Source organism: Triticum aestivum, unplaced genomic scaffold (assembly GCF_018294505.1).
Source record: "Triticum aestivum cultivar Chinese Spring unplaced genomic scaffold, IWGSC CS RefSeq v2.1 scaffold42856, whole genome shotgun sequence".
Classification (NCBI taxonomy): domain Eukaryota; kingdom Viridiplantae; phylum Streptophyta; class Magnoliopsida; order Poales; family Poaceae; genus Triticum; species Triticum aestivum.
Window position 1 is genome coordinate 28,371 of NW_025225215.1, and position 18,164 is coordinate 46,534.

Consider the following 18,164-nt stretch of genomic DNA (forward strand, 5'->3'; position numbering starts at 1 on the left):
TAGCGCGTCGAGTCATCTCTATACGTATAGTACGTAGCGTCGACCAAGCACGGGGATAAAAGAGGTCACTTCTCTCTATTAGCTAGCTAACACAATATATGAAACCCCTAATTAAATTAACCCTCCCAACCCCCACCACCCTTTCGAAAAAATAAAACCCCCAGCTCTGGATCAAACTATCTCATGGATGGATTCGAGCTAGGATAGCTAGCTAGCTCGCTCCTGGATGGATTCGAGCAGAGCAAGCTAGCTAGCTCTGGATCAATTCGAGCAGAGCTAGTTAGCTGGATGGATCATGCGGCTCCATTTTTGACCGCTTCGTGTGTTATTTATCGGTTTTGCGGGAGCAAGCTGACCATGGACATGGACGAGAGGAAGAAGAAGGCGTGGGGAAAGAATATACGCGAATATTCCGTTTTACAGTTTAAGTTTAAGGGGTTTGTTTTGCCGCAGCAACAACCGACCCTTAAAATACGTTTTCTACGAAGGTGGAATGCAGAGTCTGCTAGAGATGCTCTTACCAACAGGGACCGAAGGCCCTCCTGCCGGGGCTCGTCGCAGCGGCCACGTGGAGCCCCACCTGTCCGGGTTCATGAGCGAACCGGGACTAAAGGTCATGGGCTTTAGCCCCGACCCTTTAGTCTCGGTTTCAGAACCGAGACAAATGGCCCTTTTTCCACTAGTGCCATAATACCGCTACAATACCGCACCTCGGTCGCCTGGGCACCGGCACACGCGCCGGCTCCCCCCGCGTGCCCGTGCTATTATGTTGGCATGGGTTACATCGTGTGTCTATCCCACTATATGTATGAGAGACCTAGGATACAATCATCCTACTTGGACACGGCTCCATATCCTGTCTACACACGGTACAACTTCAAGTCCAACCATAACCTAACTTGTACAATAATATTCGACACAACTCTAACACTAACAAATGTCACATCAGAAAAGGGGCGGCGCGCACACGGAAAAGTGATTTCGATCCAATCTCAAAGGGGACGTTCGTGGCCACCAAAAACTTTGGAGGGATCCAAAGTCGCCACAGTTGCCGTGCCTTTGGTGGCGGTGGCAAACCCATTTTGTTTCCCTTCACTTTCCGAGTTGGCGGAGGCAAAGTTGACTGTGTTGTCTACACACACTACACTACAGGTGACCGGCACGTATAAAGTTTATCTGCTCAGCCGTCAAGTAGATTAGTACAGTACTATAGATAGATAGATGATGCTGCACAGCCGTCCCATCACATTCATAGCGGGAGAAAGCAGAGGCGCGCACTGACTGAGCGAGCGAGCGAGCGAGCGAGCTTCGTCTCAAAGATTTCTCGTTTCTTCCTCCTCCGTCCCCTGCTTGCTTGCTGCAGCTGCTGGTCCATGGAGATTTCTCTTTCTCCCTACCTGCTCGTCGGCCGAGCGTCGACGGTGGAGCAGGGGGGCCAGGGGGCAGAGGCGGAGGCCGGACCCGACGACGCGGTGCTCTTCTTCGGGGTGTCCCTCGTGCTGGGCATCGCCTCCCGCCACCTCCTCCGCGGCACCCTCCTCCTCGTGCTGATTCCCGTTCGTGTTGCGTTTGCGTTTGCATGGGCCGCCATTAATCCCGATCTCCTCCTGGCCGTCTTCCTGCCCGCCCTGCTCTTCGAGAGCTCCTTCTCCATGGAAGTGCACCAAATCAAGGTACTACAACGGTCCTTTTTTCTGTCTCTCACTCAGATTAAGGGTTGACTCAGCTGAACAGACAGTCAGTTTCTTTTTTCTTCTTCCGTCTGTCAGATTAAGGTTTGAGTGTTTGACTGAATATATAACTATTTTTATTATCCAGAAACATAGTCAGCTTCTCGTTCAGTATACCATGTAGTGTATTATGGGGGTCTGGATGGATCTGTTGTTATTCTTTCCTCTTCTGAATTCTCATACTACTAAAGAAAAATGTTCTCTCTGCAGAAATGCTTGGCGCAGATGGTGCTGCTTGCCGTTCCAGGTGTGGTCATGTCAACGTTTTTGCTTGGCAGCCTTGTCAAGGTACTTGTGCTACTCGGATCCGGACCTGGGCCGTCCTACTCCCCTCCGTCCGGAAATACTTGTCCTAGAAATGGATAAAATGGATGTATCTATAACTAAAATAACTCTAGATACAACCATTTCAAGGACAAGTATTCCCGGACCGAGGGAGTAACATTTGGGAAAATAATTCACCTTCTCATACTGGCTTGTTGACTTGCCACAGTTTACTTTTCCGCACGACTGGAACTGGAAAACATCCTTCTTATTTAGCGGGCTGCTCAGCGCGACCGACCCCGTCGCTGTCGTTACGCTCCTAAAAGACCTTGGAGCAAGCAAAAAGCTCAGCACAATTATCGAAGGAGAATCGCTAATGAACGACGGGTATGCGTGCTACTGTGACCCGCAGATGTTGCTCCTCTGTCTTTTATTGGGAGCACCATGTACAATTATAGGATTGTTATTGTTTTGGACTGCGTTCTTATCTTTTATTGGGAGCACCATGTACAATTATAGGATTGTTATTGTTTTGGACTGTGTTCTTACTAATAAATGACCTTGCATTCTACAGGACTGCTATTGTTGTCTATCAGTTATTCTATCGAATGGTGCTCGGAACAACTTTTGATGCGGGGCTCCATAATAAAGTTCTTGTCACAAGTTTCGCTTGGAGTGTGCGTGAATAGCTTATAAGCCTGAGATAGCCTGAGATAGATGATGCAAAACCATGCTACTAATGCTAATCACTATCTTCTTTAACCAGTGTTGCTGTCGGCCTCGCGTTTGGAATTGCATCAGTTGTATGGCTGGGCTTTATTTTCAATGATACTATCATAGAGATCTCACTTACTCTCGCCGTCAGCTACATCGCTTTCTTCACTGTAAGATAATCAGACAACGAACATATCGAAGCTCTCATATTTCTGTTTGTTTCTTCCTTTTCGTCTATGTTACATGATTTGCTCATTGTTTTGGAGTAGTTAAATAGTTAACTGCCTGGAATAATTTCTAGTTCCAGTCATAGAATGATTATCAAGTCACCCTTTTTGCAACATTAGGATGCTGTTTTACTAGTAAACTGAAGTGGCTTATAGTCTTCTAGATATGCACATAGCAATATCCCTACATGATTTTGAAGTCACAGAACTGGACAGAGCATCATGAATTTCGTAAGATACAGTTATTTGGTTTAAACAAACATTACATTTTTTAGGGTATATTAGAGGATTCATGTTGGAATCAAAATTCTGTTACTAATTGTACTTCTGATTCTTACTTCAACTAACTTGGGGGATGTTTGGTGAGCTAACTTAATGTATGTCGTGAGAAAGAACATTCATTTAGTCTTGTAAACATCTGGAGGAACAGGATTCCAGATTTTTGATATACCAAGAAATGGTTCGATTGCTATTTTTTGAACTTGTCCGATTATTTTACTTTCTTTCCAGCCTTTGAACCTATTGGCTGTGCACCATAAAAATGAAGTTCTGTCAATTTTGTTTATTCATGATTGGAGCCTGTTGTTGCTTGTGCATGACTTGTTTTTTCTCTCATATCTGCTGCAAGACAAATTGCAGCTATAAGTCTGAATATAGACTTACTCCCTCCGTTCCATAATTCTTGTCGTGGTTTTAGCTCAAAATTGGGAGAACCATTTAAGATGTGATACTGATCAGTCCCCTAGTGTTTTTTTGGGGACTATTTTCTATACTAATATTGTTCATATCAGGCACAAGATCAATTGGAGGTCTCTGGTGTTTTGGCCGTCATGACCTTGGGGATGTTAGTAAAACTTGTCTTCACATTCTTATTTGCATATCCTTTGTTGCCTTCCCTACAATATTAACTGTCATGTCGGCAGGTTCTATGCTGCTTTTGCAAAAACTGCTTTCAAGGGTGACAGCCAGCAAAGTTTACATCATTTCTGGTATGGTCAAGCAATAATGTCACTTTTTATTGTCAGGAAAGATCAAAATCCTCAGCATATGATCAACCTTAGTACTCCTAGTCAAATATATTAGTTTATTCTCTGTTTCTGTTCCTCATATAACCCATCAATTCCATGAAGGAATACATTTACATTTAACCAATTGCCAAGTTTGTACCAGCCAGTTGGTTGTCTACCTGTTGCTAAACTCCGGATTCGTATAAATATTAGTTAATGACCATGTAAGTTCATCATCAATGCCCTGAAATGGCAATCACAGCTTATATCGGATTCTCTAAATACCAAAATAAGTTTCATGAAAAAATTATACCCTAAAACAATGTCTATTTCTTTCGTAGAGACATGGTATTAATCTCCAGGGCATTGTTATAGAATGTAGATTGTGATCCTTCTGTTCACCGTAATTAGGCATTACTATGAATTCTCATTTACGCCATCATATAATGAAATTATTGATACTGTTCGAGTGTCTTTGTAATGAGAAAAAATCTATGAGTGCCTAAGTGCAAAACCCTGTTAAATAATGTGTACTCTACCTGATGGGCCACACATCAAGTCTCCAGTTCATGCTAGATTTTCTTTCTACATTTTGTTAGATATGTGAATTTTATGTCTGATTGCTGATTTTGCTTGTATTCAGGGAAATGGTTGCTTACATCGCAAACACGCTTATTTTCATTCTGAGGTATGAACAACTTTGACCATTTCTACATGTCGCAAAAAATAATTCCTGATATTTCTGTTTTTGCCTGACTAAACTAGACCATGCTTGCTTTTGTTTGGTATGAATAATGTTTCATACATCTGAACTCCCTTCAGTGGCGTTGTTATTGCAGATGGTGTACTGCAAGATAATTTTCATTTTGAGAGGCATGGTATGAATCTTCATTTATCTTTTTCCTTTTCATTTACCAAAAAAAAGCGCCATGTAATTGCTACTAGTCTTTCACAATCTTTATGTTTGTTTTCGTCTGTTATGTATGAAGTTGTTTCACCACTGATCATGAATCATGATATTGAAAAAAATATAATAAAACATAAAACCACATATATTTGGAGTTTGAGCCTTGAAGTAATGTGCACGTTGTTGAGCTTCTGCACCGAGGGGAATATAAAGTCGGTGGAATGTATTGACTCCATCAAACCTCCATTTATTTGATTTAAGCATGGACAAAACCGTAAAGTAGAACTTTCTTACTCGAGAACACTAGCAGGTAAGAATCTAGAGGTTCTTTTAAAAAGTAAAAGTAGTCACGTAAAGTCAATCAGGTTATGCTTTTACCATTTAGGGCATGAGCAATGGTAGCACTAGAATGGTGTGGTTTCAAGTAGTCCACATAGTTAAAGTTAAATGAAGCTATTGGTTTGTACCACACTCATCCAATGCAAGCTACTCCCTATGATATCATCATCTTTTGCTCCTTTTCTCTTTACCCTCTCTTCCAGCACCTGCCACCTCCCCTCCCTGTGAGAAATCCTTCTCTCACTTACCTTTTTCAGCCGGGGATGCAGCCTCCTCTGTAGGATCCCACTTTGGTTTTGAGGCTATAGCTTTTATGCCAACGCATCATCCGAGCCGAGTTGGCACATGGGGCATCACCCTCGAGGCAGCGCATTGGCCATGCCCTTAGGCTTTGGGTATTGCCCATCTGGGTAATGTGATGTCATGATAATATTTAATACTAGACTTCCTCGTATCAAAGGGGCAAGTTCTTCTGCAATGGTACAATTTAGTTCCTGCACAGAAGCAAACAAGACATATTCTTCTGCAAATACTTGTAACTTTTATTTGATGGGAGAATCTTTTTTTTCTCAGTGTATAGAAAAAAATGGATTCAGTATTTTATCAACAGTGACTTCTTTTTGGATTTGAATATTTTCATCCTTTTTTTGGGAGGTTGAGAACATAGTTGCACCTAAAGGGTGGGCATACCTGATATATTCTCCCACTATATTACGAGCTTGATTCGAACCCATCTTTGTGTTGTGCGAATAATTTTCTTATCTTATGCTATGTTAGGCACATCATGGGCGTTCCTTCTTCTGCTCTATGCGTTTGTGCTAGTATCACGGGCTGTAGTTATCAGTGTTTTATATCCATTGTTGCGCCAGTTTGGGTATGGTATGGATGTCAAAGAAGCCGCCATTCTTGTTTGGTCAGGGCTGCGAGGGGCTGTTGCCCTATCACTCTCTCTGTCTGTTAAAGTAAGTTATTTTCCTGCACCAATGCCATCGACCCTCACTCATCTCTTGTTACCATTATGTGCATATTGGTGTACATCATTTTTCAAAAGTAATAATCTACCGTATATATTTATGAGATCTTTACTGAAATACTTTTACCAGCGTGCTAGTGATTCAGTTTAACCTTATCTGAAACCAGAAGTCGGAACAATGGTATGTGCTTTCCTTTTTCCTAAAAACTATGTTTTAAAGTGTATATGTGGATTGCCTAGCCCTTTCCATCAGTTCAGACTTTTGGTTGCGTTGGCTAGCACATGAAGCTTAACACTATGAAATATTTACTTTGAGCTTTGCTGATCTTATAAATCTTTTGCAGTTTGTGTTCTTCACTGGTGGCATCGTGTTTCTGACATTAATTTTGAATGGGTCTATCACACAATTTTTGTTGCGCCTGCTTGGTCTGGGAAAATTATCAGCAACGAAGGTTAGCTTTACAAATTATGATCTGTATCTTGGGATTAAAGGTGTTGCTTGACTGTACATTTGCATGCTTCACTAACCTTTTGAGCTAGTTGAAAAGGTTCTTGATTGAATTGGCTCAAATAATGAGTGAACCGGTGTTAAATTCTGCAAATATTTTGTTCCAATATCTATGAGCTCAAGCATATAGTGGTGAATTGATTGCTTACACAAATAGTGAGGCTAAGCTAAAAGTACTAGCACGCCTGGCAAAGTATTAAGAAGATAACATGATACACAGGTCTTTTGTCCCCACGAAATAAACCCACAAGATTTGGTCCGCTCCACAGGGGTCAAACACATGTCAGCACAAAGATGCTACGCTTCTTAGGATGTGTTGATTATTGTCCTGAAGTTTACACTGGGTATCTAGTCTCCATTTGTGAACTTCACATGTTAAATTACGAGAAAAGAAATAACATTCTCTCTTTTGGTTGAACCCCCTAGAACCCTTGTAGTAAAACCTCTTCTTTAAAAAATACATAAAGGGTCCATAAATTTGCTGTGGTTGATATCTGTAATCAGAAAAAAAAAGTAATTTTGTGTTATATATGATTGATGAATATGAAGTAGCATAGTTATGTTCTCTTTGTGCTCCAAGTTCTAATCTGATTTCCTGCAACTGTAGCTCCGTGTATTGAAGTACACACGATATGAAATGCTAAACAAGGCATTGGAGGCTTTTGGTGATCTCAGGGATGACGAGGAACTTGGGCCTGCTGATTGGATTACAGTGAAGAAGTATATCACATGTTTGAATAACTTGGAAGATGAACAAGCACATCCCCATGATGTTCCAGACAGGGATGATCACGTACATACCATGCATTTGAAGGTTACTCGTGTGCGGCTTTTGAATGGTATGCAATATCATATGTTTGAAGCACTAAATCTGAAACAAAGTTCATCAGATATGTCTATGCATGCTGAGTGTGTTTAAGTAGGTCAGAGAATGGAAAATATTCCAATAACTGCACACTTATTTACTCGATGGATAAAAGATTTTGAAACAGATCGTTCTGAGGCCAATAATGGTGAAATGGAGGGAGCAAACACTATTAGCGTAAAAAGTTTATTGACTAAATATTTTTGACAGGTGTGCAAGCTGCTTACTGGGGAATGCTTGAAGAGGGACGAATAACTCAATCTACAGCAAACATTTTAATGAGATCAGTTGATGAAGCTATGGATCTTGTTTCTAGCCAGCCATTATGCGATTGGAAGGGTTTGCGGTCCAATGTTCAATTCCCAAGTTACTATAGGTTCCTTCAGATGAGCAGGTTGCCACGAAGGCTTGTCACATACTTCACAGTGGAAAGATTGGAGTTGGGATGTTACATTAGTGCGGCATTTCTCCGTGCTCATAGGATTGCGAGGAGACAACTACATGATTTTCTTGGTAATATCTGTGCCACTCTTTAAATGTTGTCCTATGCTAGTTTGATGCCATTCGTTAGGCCTATAAAGTCTTGAAAAATGTACAGAAGTTCATAAGTGGGAAAAGAAAGTGGTACTGATCTTAAGCAGGGTTTACGTTCCTGCAGGTCAACAAGTTATGTCATTTAGTGCTCAAACTGGTGAGGTACTGATTTTGTGATATACCCTTCATCGCAAAATACCTGATATAGCAAGACATGATTGTCCAAATGTTTTGAACTTATTAAGGTTGAACCTGAGTGACTTTACTTTATTTTGCAGTTACTATGAAAAGCCTGTCTGAAGTCCCCTTTTACACTGTTTTGTGGATACTGTAGATTAAAGACCGTAATCCACCTCACCAGTTTTATTTTTCTTGACAATTTTTCTTCTTCAGGTGATAGTGAGATTGCAAAAATTGTCATCGATGAAAGTACTGCTGCGGGGGAAGAAGCCAAAAAGTTCCTGGAAGATGTTCGGATTACATTCCCTCAGGTTGTGGTTCTATCATTTGACCAAAATTAATATGGACTCATTAGGCTCGCAAAATCTTGATAAATTCATTCTACTAGCAAATTTCTCTGCAAAAATTGAGTAGAAAGCACATTTCTCTGAACTAAAATGCTCTAGTTTGGCTTCATGCGTGCCCTTCCTGACCAGCTCGCTGATCCGTAGGGTGGTACAGTTATGTTTTGGGTTTCATTTCTTGGCTCAATCTTTGTTATATTTAAGATTATTTGAATTTCCCCCCTTTCTTTTTTTGTCTTTTGTTCTTTCTCTTTGTTTGGATGCAATACCTTCACAATCTTGGTGGCCTTTTCTAATACAAAATAATGCACACTTAGGTCGATGTTCTAGAAAAAAAATGGGAGTAGTTCATCTTTCAGACACACATGTTCTTGCATGGTACTAAAAGGCTGAGTGGCTGTAAATGGTTTGATGTATAGTTTGGAATGGAGGGATTTGTTAATACATTTTGAAGTTGTCATTTTTTGGGGCGCAAAAATCTTCTGGAACTGATGTTGTACAATGGGCATAGGTCTATCAGGCTTCAGAATACTTCATTTTTAATTCAAACAATTGTTGATAATGAAGAAAAACTTCACTACATGAATAAACTAAGGATTGCCAATATTGATTGAAAAGCATACCCTGGTGATCCTGATAGTTCACTGTTATGGTGCTGCCTAGATTCTCTTATCACTTTCTCCTTTTTGGCGGGGCACTGTTATCTAGATTCTGAAGCTGTTTCCACACTTTGAAGGTACTTCGTGCATTAAAGACTCGACAAGTAACATATGCAGTATGCTCTGCAGGTAGTTAGAATATATTGGTTTGATGTCTTGCCGCGAAGTGAAAGTAAATTAATCTCAGTATAGTAACTCTGGTAAGTTGATTCACTTGGCAGACAGACTTGAAGAAGCTTAAGAGGAACCCGCCGCTGGTGAAAATGCCAAGAGTTAGGGAACTTTTAAACACTCATCCTTTAGTCGGCGCACTGCCTGCTGCTCTTCGTGATCCGTTGTTAAGTAATACAAAGGAAACAATAAAAGGACACGGAACAATTCTTTACGGAGAAGGCTCAAGGCCGACTGGTATATGGCTTGTTTCGACTGGAATAGTAAAGGTATGTTTGCGCCTCCAGACCACTTCATTACATTTTGGTTGAAGTACATATATTTTCCCACCCTGTCTGGTTCAATAATGAATATATACACCCCCTTTGCCTTCTTTTTTGACAGTGGACAAGTCGGAGATTTAGCACCAGGCATTCATTGGATCCAATTTTGTCACATGGGAGCACTTTGGGTCTGTATGAGGCATTAACTGGAAAGCCTTACATTTGTGACATCATTACAGAGTCGGTGGTGCATTGTTTCTTCGTTGAAGCTGATACAATAGAGCAATTGCGCCAGTCGGATCCTTCTATTGAGGATTTCATGTGGCAGGTATCCTCTCATAATGCTGCCTACTTGTGTGCGAATCTTACACATTTCCTGCGATGCCATGCACAATATTCACTTTGTAAGCCTCGAGCGGCAGCTCGAACATGTATGAACTCACAAAACCATCACAACTTGCTTGGACTTATGCTTGTCTTCACCAAATCGCTATCAAGTATTATTATTAACGTTGAACTTCCAATGTGGGACTAACCCACCAGTGAGTGCTCCACTATGTGTGGTGTATCAGTCTTACCTTTTTCACATAATTTATACTATCTGATAGCCCTTAATCATTCTTGTGTGGGAATTACAGGAGAGCGCTCTTGTTATTGCGAGGATTTTTCTCCCTCAGATATTTGAGAAGATGGTAATGCGTGAGATGAGGGTGCTCATTTCTGAAAGATCTAGTACGAACATCTACATTCTGGGGGAAGACATTGAACTCGGGCATAATTACGTAGGCATCTTACTGGAAGGGTTTCTGAAGACAAAGAACCTACATTCTATCATGGCTCCAGCCGTGCTGCTGCCATCAAACACTGATCTGAACTTATTTGGCCTTCAGCCTTCAGGTAGCACTCTAGATTTTCATGGATCGATCAGTGATATATTTTTCTAAAGTATGTGATGACTCAAGTGCCCTCTTGTTTACAGCCGTGAACCACGTAGACTACTGCTATACTGCACCCAGTTATCAGGTGGAAACTAGAGCAAGGGTCATCTTATTTGAGCTAGGGAGGCCGGGGAGAGAAGCCGATCTGCAAAGAAGTGGATCGCTGCTGCCTCCGTCCCTCGGACTGCCACGCACGCAGAGCAAAGAGCATGTCGGTTTGCTGAGGTGGCCCGACAGCTTCAAGAGGTCCAGAGGGCCCGGAAACCCAAGCCTGGCTGACATCAGAGACCAGCCTGGCAGCTACTCTGCCAGAGCCCTGCAAGTCAGCATGTATGGCGGCATGGTAAGCACGAGATCGTTTCGTGTACTTTCTTTTTCGATCTCATGCATGCATGGCTAGCTGCTGTGATTTTCTCGTCATCATTCTCAACGGAAATATATACCGTTCACAGATGGATGATGACATTGGCATGCACCCTGCTCAGCGGCGGCGGCAGCCGAGGCCTGATAATGCGGAAGCAAACCAGAAGCACAGCGCATCATATCCCAAGGTGCCTTCAGGGGCATCCACCACCACCACCACACGGCGTCTGCTCTCTGTAAAGTCGGAGGGTTCCAATGTGATGAACAGGAAACCCGCTCCACCCCTCGCAGAAGGCCAGCGACTGCAACCCAGGGCGGTAGCGGAAGATGGCAACTCGAGCGATGAGTCCACGGGCGAAGAGATTGTTGTAACAGTGGACTCTCCCAGCATGCTCTCTCTACATCCAACGCGCTCCAGCCCGCCGCGAGGCAACTGACCGACACAACCAACCAGCATGCACAGCACCGATACTTCCTTCTTGCGGAATCATAATAATGTTGTATGCATGTATGTGAAATATGTAGATAACGGAGGTTCACATGAATCTGGTATGCTTATTCCACTAGGGTTCTGTGAAATATAATTATGTGGCCTCTCTGTTCTTGATCTGAAAAATGGTGAGCATTTGCGTATTTGCCCGATTCGATGGCCGAACATGTTCCTTTTTTTTAACTCGAGCGATGAGTCCGCTGGCAGTAACTTCCCTTGGTTGGCCCGGTTTCATCAATAATGGTACATCCAGCTTTTGAATGGATGGGCTAATAGTTGGTGTGCAAGCAAATACCATGTCAATGAAGATGTAACTTCCCTTGGTTGGCCCGGTTTCATCAATAATGGTACATCCAGCTTTTGAATGGATGGGCTAATAGGTGGTGTGCAAGCAAATACCATGTCAATGAAGATATGATAGTCTTTGTGCCCCTACTGCATGATCCATGGACCCAACCTAGCTGCCCTTTCTCATTGTCATGAATTACCAACTGATCCTGCATTGTGATGTCTACAAAATAGAAAGATCAAATCACAAAGATGCAATGCATCCTGATTACAGACACCGGGTAATGTGTGTCTAGACTTTGTACCTCCGATTATGTCCAAATTCAGTTTAGAGGCCGACCATTTTTCTGGCACAAACAAATGAGAATATTTCAGCCTTCGTCATTCCAATCAGATATTTGTGGTGCGCTACTAGTAGTCTGTTGGGTTATCAAATGATTACAGTGACAATGAGATAGTTTTCAGGAGCGATCTCCATGACGGTATTCTTCGCAAAGCTCAAGAAAAGTGACTTGTAGTCCTTACTGACTTCAGACAGAGATTTGAACACATTTTGCCCTTTCCAGCAGAGAGGCAGACTAGGGTCCGATACTTGTTTAAGTGACTTGCTGAGACCAGCTTGGAGCTGCAAGATTAACATCTCATTAGTTCAGTATTCCATTCTTCAAATTCACGGCAACTGGAATGTAGTGTGGTTCAAATCTACCACAGAAACAGTCGCTTGGTATGGCTGAGCAGCGAAGTAGGTATAGGTGCTACCGCTATCAAATACCACCTCCATTCGCTTCACACCCAGCGATCGTTTATCTAAGTACAGTATTATGAAAGGTTAGCGTTAATAATAACAGGATATATCTTTTTCTCATCAAGATAAGCATATTTTAAAGTGTCTGACAATTGTTTCAATTCAAACACAAGATCACCTTTAGGTGGAGGAGGACCTCCTAGAGTTTCAATAGGCAAATTGTGTTTAAGCAGAGGTTGTTGTTCGAAAAAGATTCTATCTATTTAATTTCTTTCACGCATAAGCAAATCATTTTCATAGTCTAGCAAATATTGTTCCAAAAGATTAGTAGGAGGTACAACAATAGAAGCAAGACCAATAATTTCATCCTTACTAGGTAAATCTTTCTTATGAGGTTGTCTACTAAACTTGGAAAAATTAAATCCATGAGATTCATCACCAAAGCTAACACCGACAGTTTGTTTCTCACAATTTATTTTGGCATTGACGGTGTTCAAGAAAGGTCTACCAAAAATAATGGGACAAAAGTCATCTTGTGAGGAGTTAAGAACAAGAAAATCAGTAGGGTATTTTATTTTCCCACACAAGACTTCAACATCTCTAAGAATTTATCAGAGATTTAATATTTGAATATAAGACTCATAGAATTATAGTACTGTTTATCATCAACGTTGGTCAGAAAATAACAATACCATATTTTAATTTTAAAAGAAATATCTTTCTTTTGCCATAGCGGAAACTATCTAAATATGATTTCACCCACAGGCAAAAACATTGCTAAGAACAGTTCTTCCAATTAAATGTCCCTGTTGGTTCCAATTTAATTGGAGGATAAAACTTTTAACTTGCAGTGGAAACTTTACAATATTCTATTCAGAAACAAATTTTTTACTCTTTTACTCTCTAAGAAATTTTAACCGGTTGGTTCAAAATTGCATTAGAAAAGCACCAATTTAATCTTTCACTTTAGTTTTATTCACTTTTAAAAAGAGCACTTTATTTATTTTTCAGCAAAAAACATGAATAAAAAATCCCGCGGCTGCTGGGCTCGGCCCAGCACGCGTGGCTGCGCCCGCCACTGCTGCCTCCTCTTCTTCCGGCCCAATAGCCCACGCCGGCAGTTAGGGTTTCGTCCCTGCCGTCCGATACGATCCGACGGCAGGCGCGCGTTTCGCTGGATCAAAATCTCCCGATCAAATACTCCCGACCGAAAACCCTAGCCATTTCGTTTCTTCGCTGCCCTTGCGTCTCTCTGCCGCAGCAGCGCAACCGCGGGTCTGGCCGCGCCGACTGTCGGCGACGGCGTCGAGCGGCCAGTGCACAGCGTCCGGCCGCCGGCTCTTTCTCCTCCCCCTCCCTTTCTTCCTGCTTTTCTCCACCGCATCCATGAGAGAGAGAGAGAGACTTGAGAAGATCCCTCCTCTACTCCCTTGCGTGTTGAACGACCATGGCAGCGGCGGAGCACCAGGCGGCGGCGGCCGTTGCCATCCCCTTCGCCGGTGGCGCGTTCTCCTTGTGGTGAGCACGCTGTCGTCGAACGGTGTGGTGAGCGGCGCCCTTTGCCCCTCTGGGGGGGTTAGTTCTTCTTCGTGCTCGCCTCGGCTTGCCAATGTGCGACGAGATCGAGAGGAACAGCGTGGCCACGATGGGGGCGCTCTTTGCCGGTGGGCCCAAGGCCCTGCTCCGGTGAGATCCTAGGATCTTTCTTTGCTCTGTTTAGGGTTCTTGGGGAGGGGATTTCTTTTGCGGGATTAAAAACTCACGTTTCCTCTTCTACCGAAAAATCTAAGACCTAGCAGGCTCACTAATACCATTGATAATTTCTTTGGATCGGAGTAGGCTGGGTTAGATAGGTAGTCCTACCTTCTCCTTGGCTCGAGGAGCTCGAGCCGGTGCCGGCCATGATGAAGTAGTGGGCGGTGATGGCAGAAAGATGGCGAGGTGGTGGCTGGTGGTGCTTCCCTCGCTTCAGCGCCTCCCTCTCGATCGGACTAGGGTTTAGGAGTGGGGAACAGTGGTGGTGGCGAAACTCGTACCTTGTGCCGTGGTCCCCACCTCCTGTATATGGCACTGCACGACAGGGGCCCACCAGCCTTGCTTGCGCTGGACGCCCCCGATCAGGGCGTGGGTCAAGGGTCCAATTAATGGGCCATTGAGCCCATTGGGGAAGAGATCAATCTAACACGAAGCTCGCGATTTTTTTTCTCAGCAAAAGACTGGGCGAGCTACAATGCAAAAGAATACCAACATTTGATTTTTTTGGGGCTCATGGACTGACTTCCATAGAACGAAATGCTACAAAGCTGGACGGGCCATGGCCCATGCAGCCTTGTTGTAGCTCCGCCACTACTTGGACCCTTAGCGCGACCGCGTCTAGTTTGTGTTCTGTCGTTTTTTTAATCCACATATTCAATAAGGTGGTCATCCAGTTTTTTTGTCATGACTTTCATGAATGCTATTTTGTGATGAAATTTTGCACGCATTTTAAACACTTGTCAAATGCTGCCACAAAAAAAAAATCAGAGTTTTCCGTTTTTTTTCTTATATATTTTGGATCTCACTGTTCACCGAGCCCATATGAGGTCGAGCTCAGTTTATCGGCTTCCGGGCCAGATGAACTATTTATATCAGCTTTCTATATTTGCTTGTGATTTTGTTGTTGTTGATTTCTCATCTCATCACATAAAATATGGTAGATCCATTTTTTTTAACGAAAAACAGGAGGATAAGTTTGTCTGCCGTAGCAGTGACACGAGTGCCCCACGAAAAAGAAGAACGGCAGTACATCATATATTCACGACCATAAACACAGCAATACGGCCGGCCGGACGGATGGATCGTTCGAACGTAGAGTAGGTAGGTACGTATATACGTACGTAGGTAGGTAATATGCTCGATCACTCATTATGTATTCCACTCGATGGATGGATGGATCGGTCGCGATTAATTTATGGAGTACTTTACACGTCGGCCGGCGCCGGCGAGCTGTCGACGGGGACGGTGTGCCTTGAGCGGCTGCCCGACGCCGCCCTCCGGCCGCCCTCGCGCACGCTGTTCTCGGCGAAACGCTTGGTGGCAGCGTTGTACCCCTTCTCCCGCTCCTCGGCGGTCCACTCCCCGTTGTAGTAGTCGTCGGCGGTGGCCCCCTTCCTTGGCCCGGCGAGCATGCCGCCCCACTGCGGGAAGTAGATGAAGGCGACGGGCAGCGTGCATGCGAGGATCATGATACCCATGTACATGATCCCCGTCTCCGTCTTGTACTTGCCGCCCCTGAAGAAGATGACCTGCGTGAGCACGGCGCCCACGTTGCCGCCGCCGCCGGTCATGCCGGAGATGAGCCCCAGCGACCTGCGCGACACGAAGGGCACGATGCCAAAGGTGAGGCCGCACGCGGCCTGGCAGAAGAGGGAGAAGAGTATCATGACGGCCACGGAGGCGCCGAAGGAGTAGTCGACGATGCCCAGCACGACGCAGAGGACGCCGCCAATGGTCTGCATCACCCACAACCCCCACAGCCTGCCGCGCATGCCGTAGCGCTGGGACAGCCAGTCGGACATGAGCCCGCCGCCTGGGCGGGACACGATGTTGGCCAGCCCGAAGGTGGCGGCGATGAGGCCGGCGGTTTTGAGGTTGACGTCGAAGCGGTCGTAGAAGTACTCGGCGACGATGTTGTCCACGGCGAGCTCCACGCCGAAGCTGTAGCCGTAGGTGAGCGCCAGGATCCAGGCGCGGTAGTTGGTGACCGCGTGGCGCAGCACGTTGCCGAAGCTGTCCTTGTGCATCTCCCCGCTCTTGTGCAGCTTCCGGTAGTTGCCGTCCGGCATGTCCTGCCCGAGCGCCAGCACCGCGATGGCCGACACCGTCTGCATGATGCCCGGGATGAAGAAGGCCACGCGCCACGCCACGAACTTGGTGCTGCCCATCTTGCGGACGGCCTCAAAGACGAAGGGCATGAGGAGCTGCACGGCGCCCCCGCCGAGGTTGCCCCAGCCGCCCGCGACGCCGTTGGCCAGCCCCACCTTGGGCGCCGAGAACATGGAGCTCATCCAGAACTGCGTGGACACGAAGGAGGCGAGCGAGAAGCCGGTGAAGAAGCGCGCGAGCAGGAAGGAGGAGGCCGAATTGATGATGGAGGTGCAGTAGACGGCGGGGGTGGTGAGCAGTATGATGGCCGCCGACGCCAGGCGGGGCCCGACCAGGTCGCAGGCCGTGCCCATGGCGAGGCGCGCGAAGACGGCGCCCGACACGGACGCGACCCCGGCGTTGCCGATGTCCTTGGCGGTGAGGCCGAGGTTGTCCCGGATGAGCGGCATGAGCGGCGGCGCCGCGAAGGTGGAGACGAAGCAGCAGAAGAAGGAGAACCACGAGAGGTGGAAGGCGCTCATGTGCGGCCTCGCGAAGGAGAAGAGCCAGAACTCGGTGGCCTTGCTGTCGTCGTCCACCGGAATCCTGAACTTGGCCTTGGGCGCCGCCTGCACCTCCATCTCCATGGCCGCCGCTCCCTCCATCGCCCTAGCTAGCTAGCTGCTACCAGTGCAATGCAAGTACCTACCTGAGCGGCCGGTGTTGGCAACTTGGAACGTGCCGGTGTGGTAGTACGGAGAGCCTCATCGGTGCGGCGGCTATGTATAGTGCGGCTGGACCGGAGTTGAGAACGACGAGAGGGCAAGGGTCCCATGAATAAACATTGCGGCGGTGATCCAACGGGGTCCGTGGAAGGCCGCCATCGCGGCTCGCCGAAGCCGACGCCGATACTCATACGATAATAATAATACTGCTCCCTCCGTAAACTAATATAAAAGCGTTTAGATTACTATTTTAATGATCTAAACATTTTTATATTAGTTTACAGAAGAAGTACTATGTAACCTCTGACTTTGGTGCCAACCTCGATCAGTTCCTCGGGTAGTGGAACATGTCATCCAAGTGTCATCCAGCTAACGGTGTTTTGATTTCGTCCAAGGACTTAGCGGTACCGTACTCGCGCCGTACGTACGGCAGGCTGTCGTCTTGCCAAAATGTCAAAGCCTCCCAACTAAACAAAAAGTCTTCCTCGGATCCAATTGGCTGCTACTTGATGGAGCTGATGGGGATGCGATGGCCTTCTACTCCAGCATACGGGTGCCCCCCAACAGTTGCTGTGTGCCGTGGAAACTCGGTGCACCAAATGCTCTTTTTTGCATCACCGTTAGAGCATCTTCAATACATGGTCCAAATGTAAAAATACCTAACTTTTAGACCGTCTAAAACAAAATGCTGCTCCAATAAACGGTTCATATGTAAAAAAAATTTAAACCGCGGCTTCCCGATGATGTGAAATTGCAAACTTTGTGATGCAAATTTACATCATCAGATGCAACTGGTCCAAAACCGCGGTCGCCCACCAACCGCCCAACCGCCGGTTCATTCCCCTTCCGCCTCGCGACCGCTCGCCCGCTCCCCGCCCGCAGCTCCCCTCTCGGCCGCCGCCCTCCCACGGCTCTCCGGCGCCGCCCCGTCGTAGATCCAGACCTCCGCCGCCGATTCCACCCCGCCTGGGCCGCTGCCTAACACCGCGCTACCCGCCTGCTCCCTGCCCGATGCCGCCCCGCTCCGACACCGTCTGCCTCCTCTCCGGCCCCGCCTCCGCACCCTGTGCACCTCCTCCCCGACCCC

The 18,164-nt window shown here is 45.6% G+C and overlaps 1 protein-coding gene and 1 pseudogene across 1 annotated transcript; one reads left to right on the forward strand and one right to left on the reverse strand.

The window, feature by feature from the left end:
• Window positions 1-1,250: 1,250 nt before the first annotated feature.
• Window positions 1,251-11,659, forward strand: LOC123172112 (sodium/hydrogen exchanger 8-like; annotated as a pseudogene).
• A 3,810-nt stretch (window positions 11,660-15,469) lies between these two features.
• On the reverse strand, window positions 15,470-17,227 carry LOC123172111 (high-affinity nitrate transporter 2.3-like). Its single transcript, XM_044589138.1, has one exon. The coding sequence runs from the start codon at window positions 17,015-17,017 to the stop codon at window positions 15,470-15,472; it is 1,548 nt and encodes a 515-aa protein (XP_044445073.1). The 5' UTR covers window positions 17,018-17,227.
• Window positions 17,228-18,164: the final 937 nt, after the last annotated feature.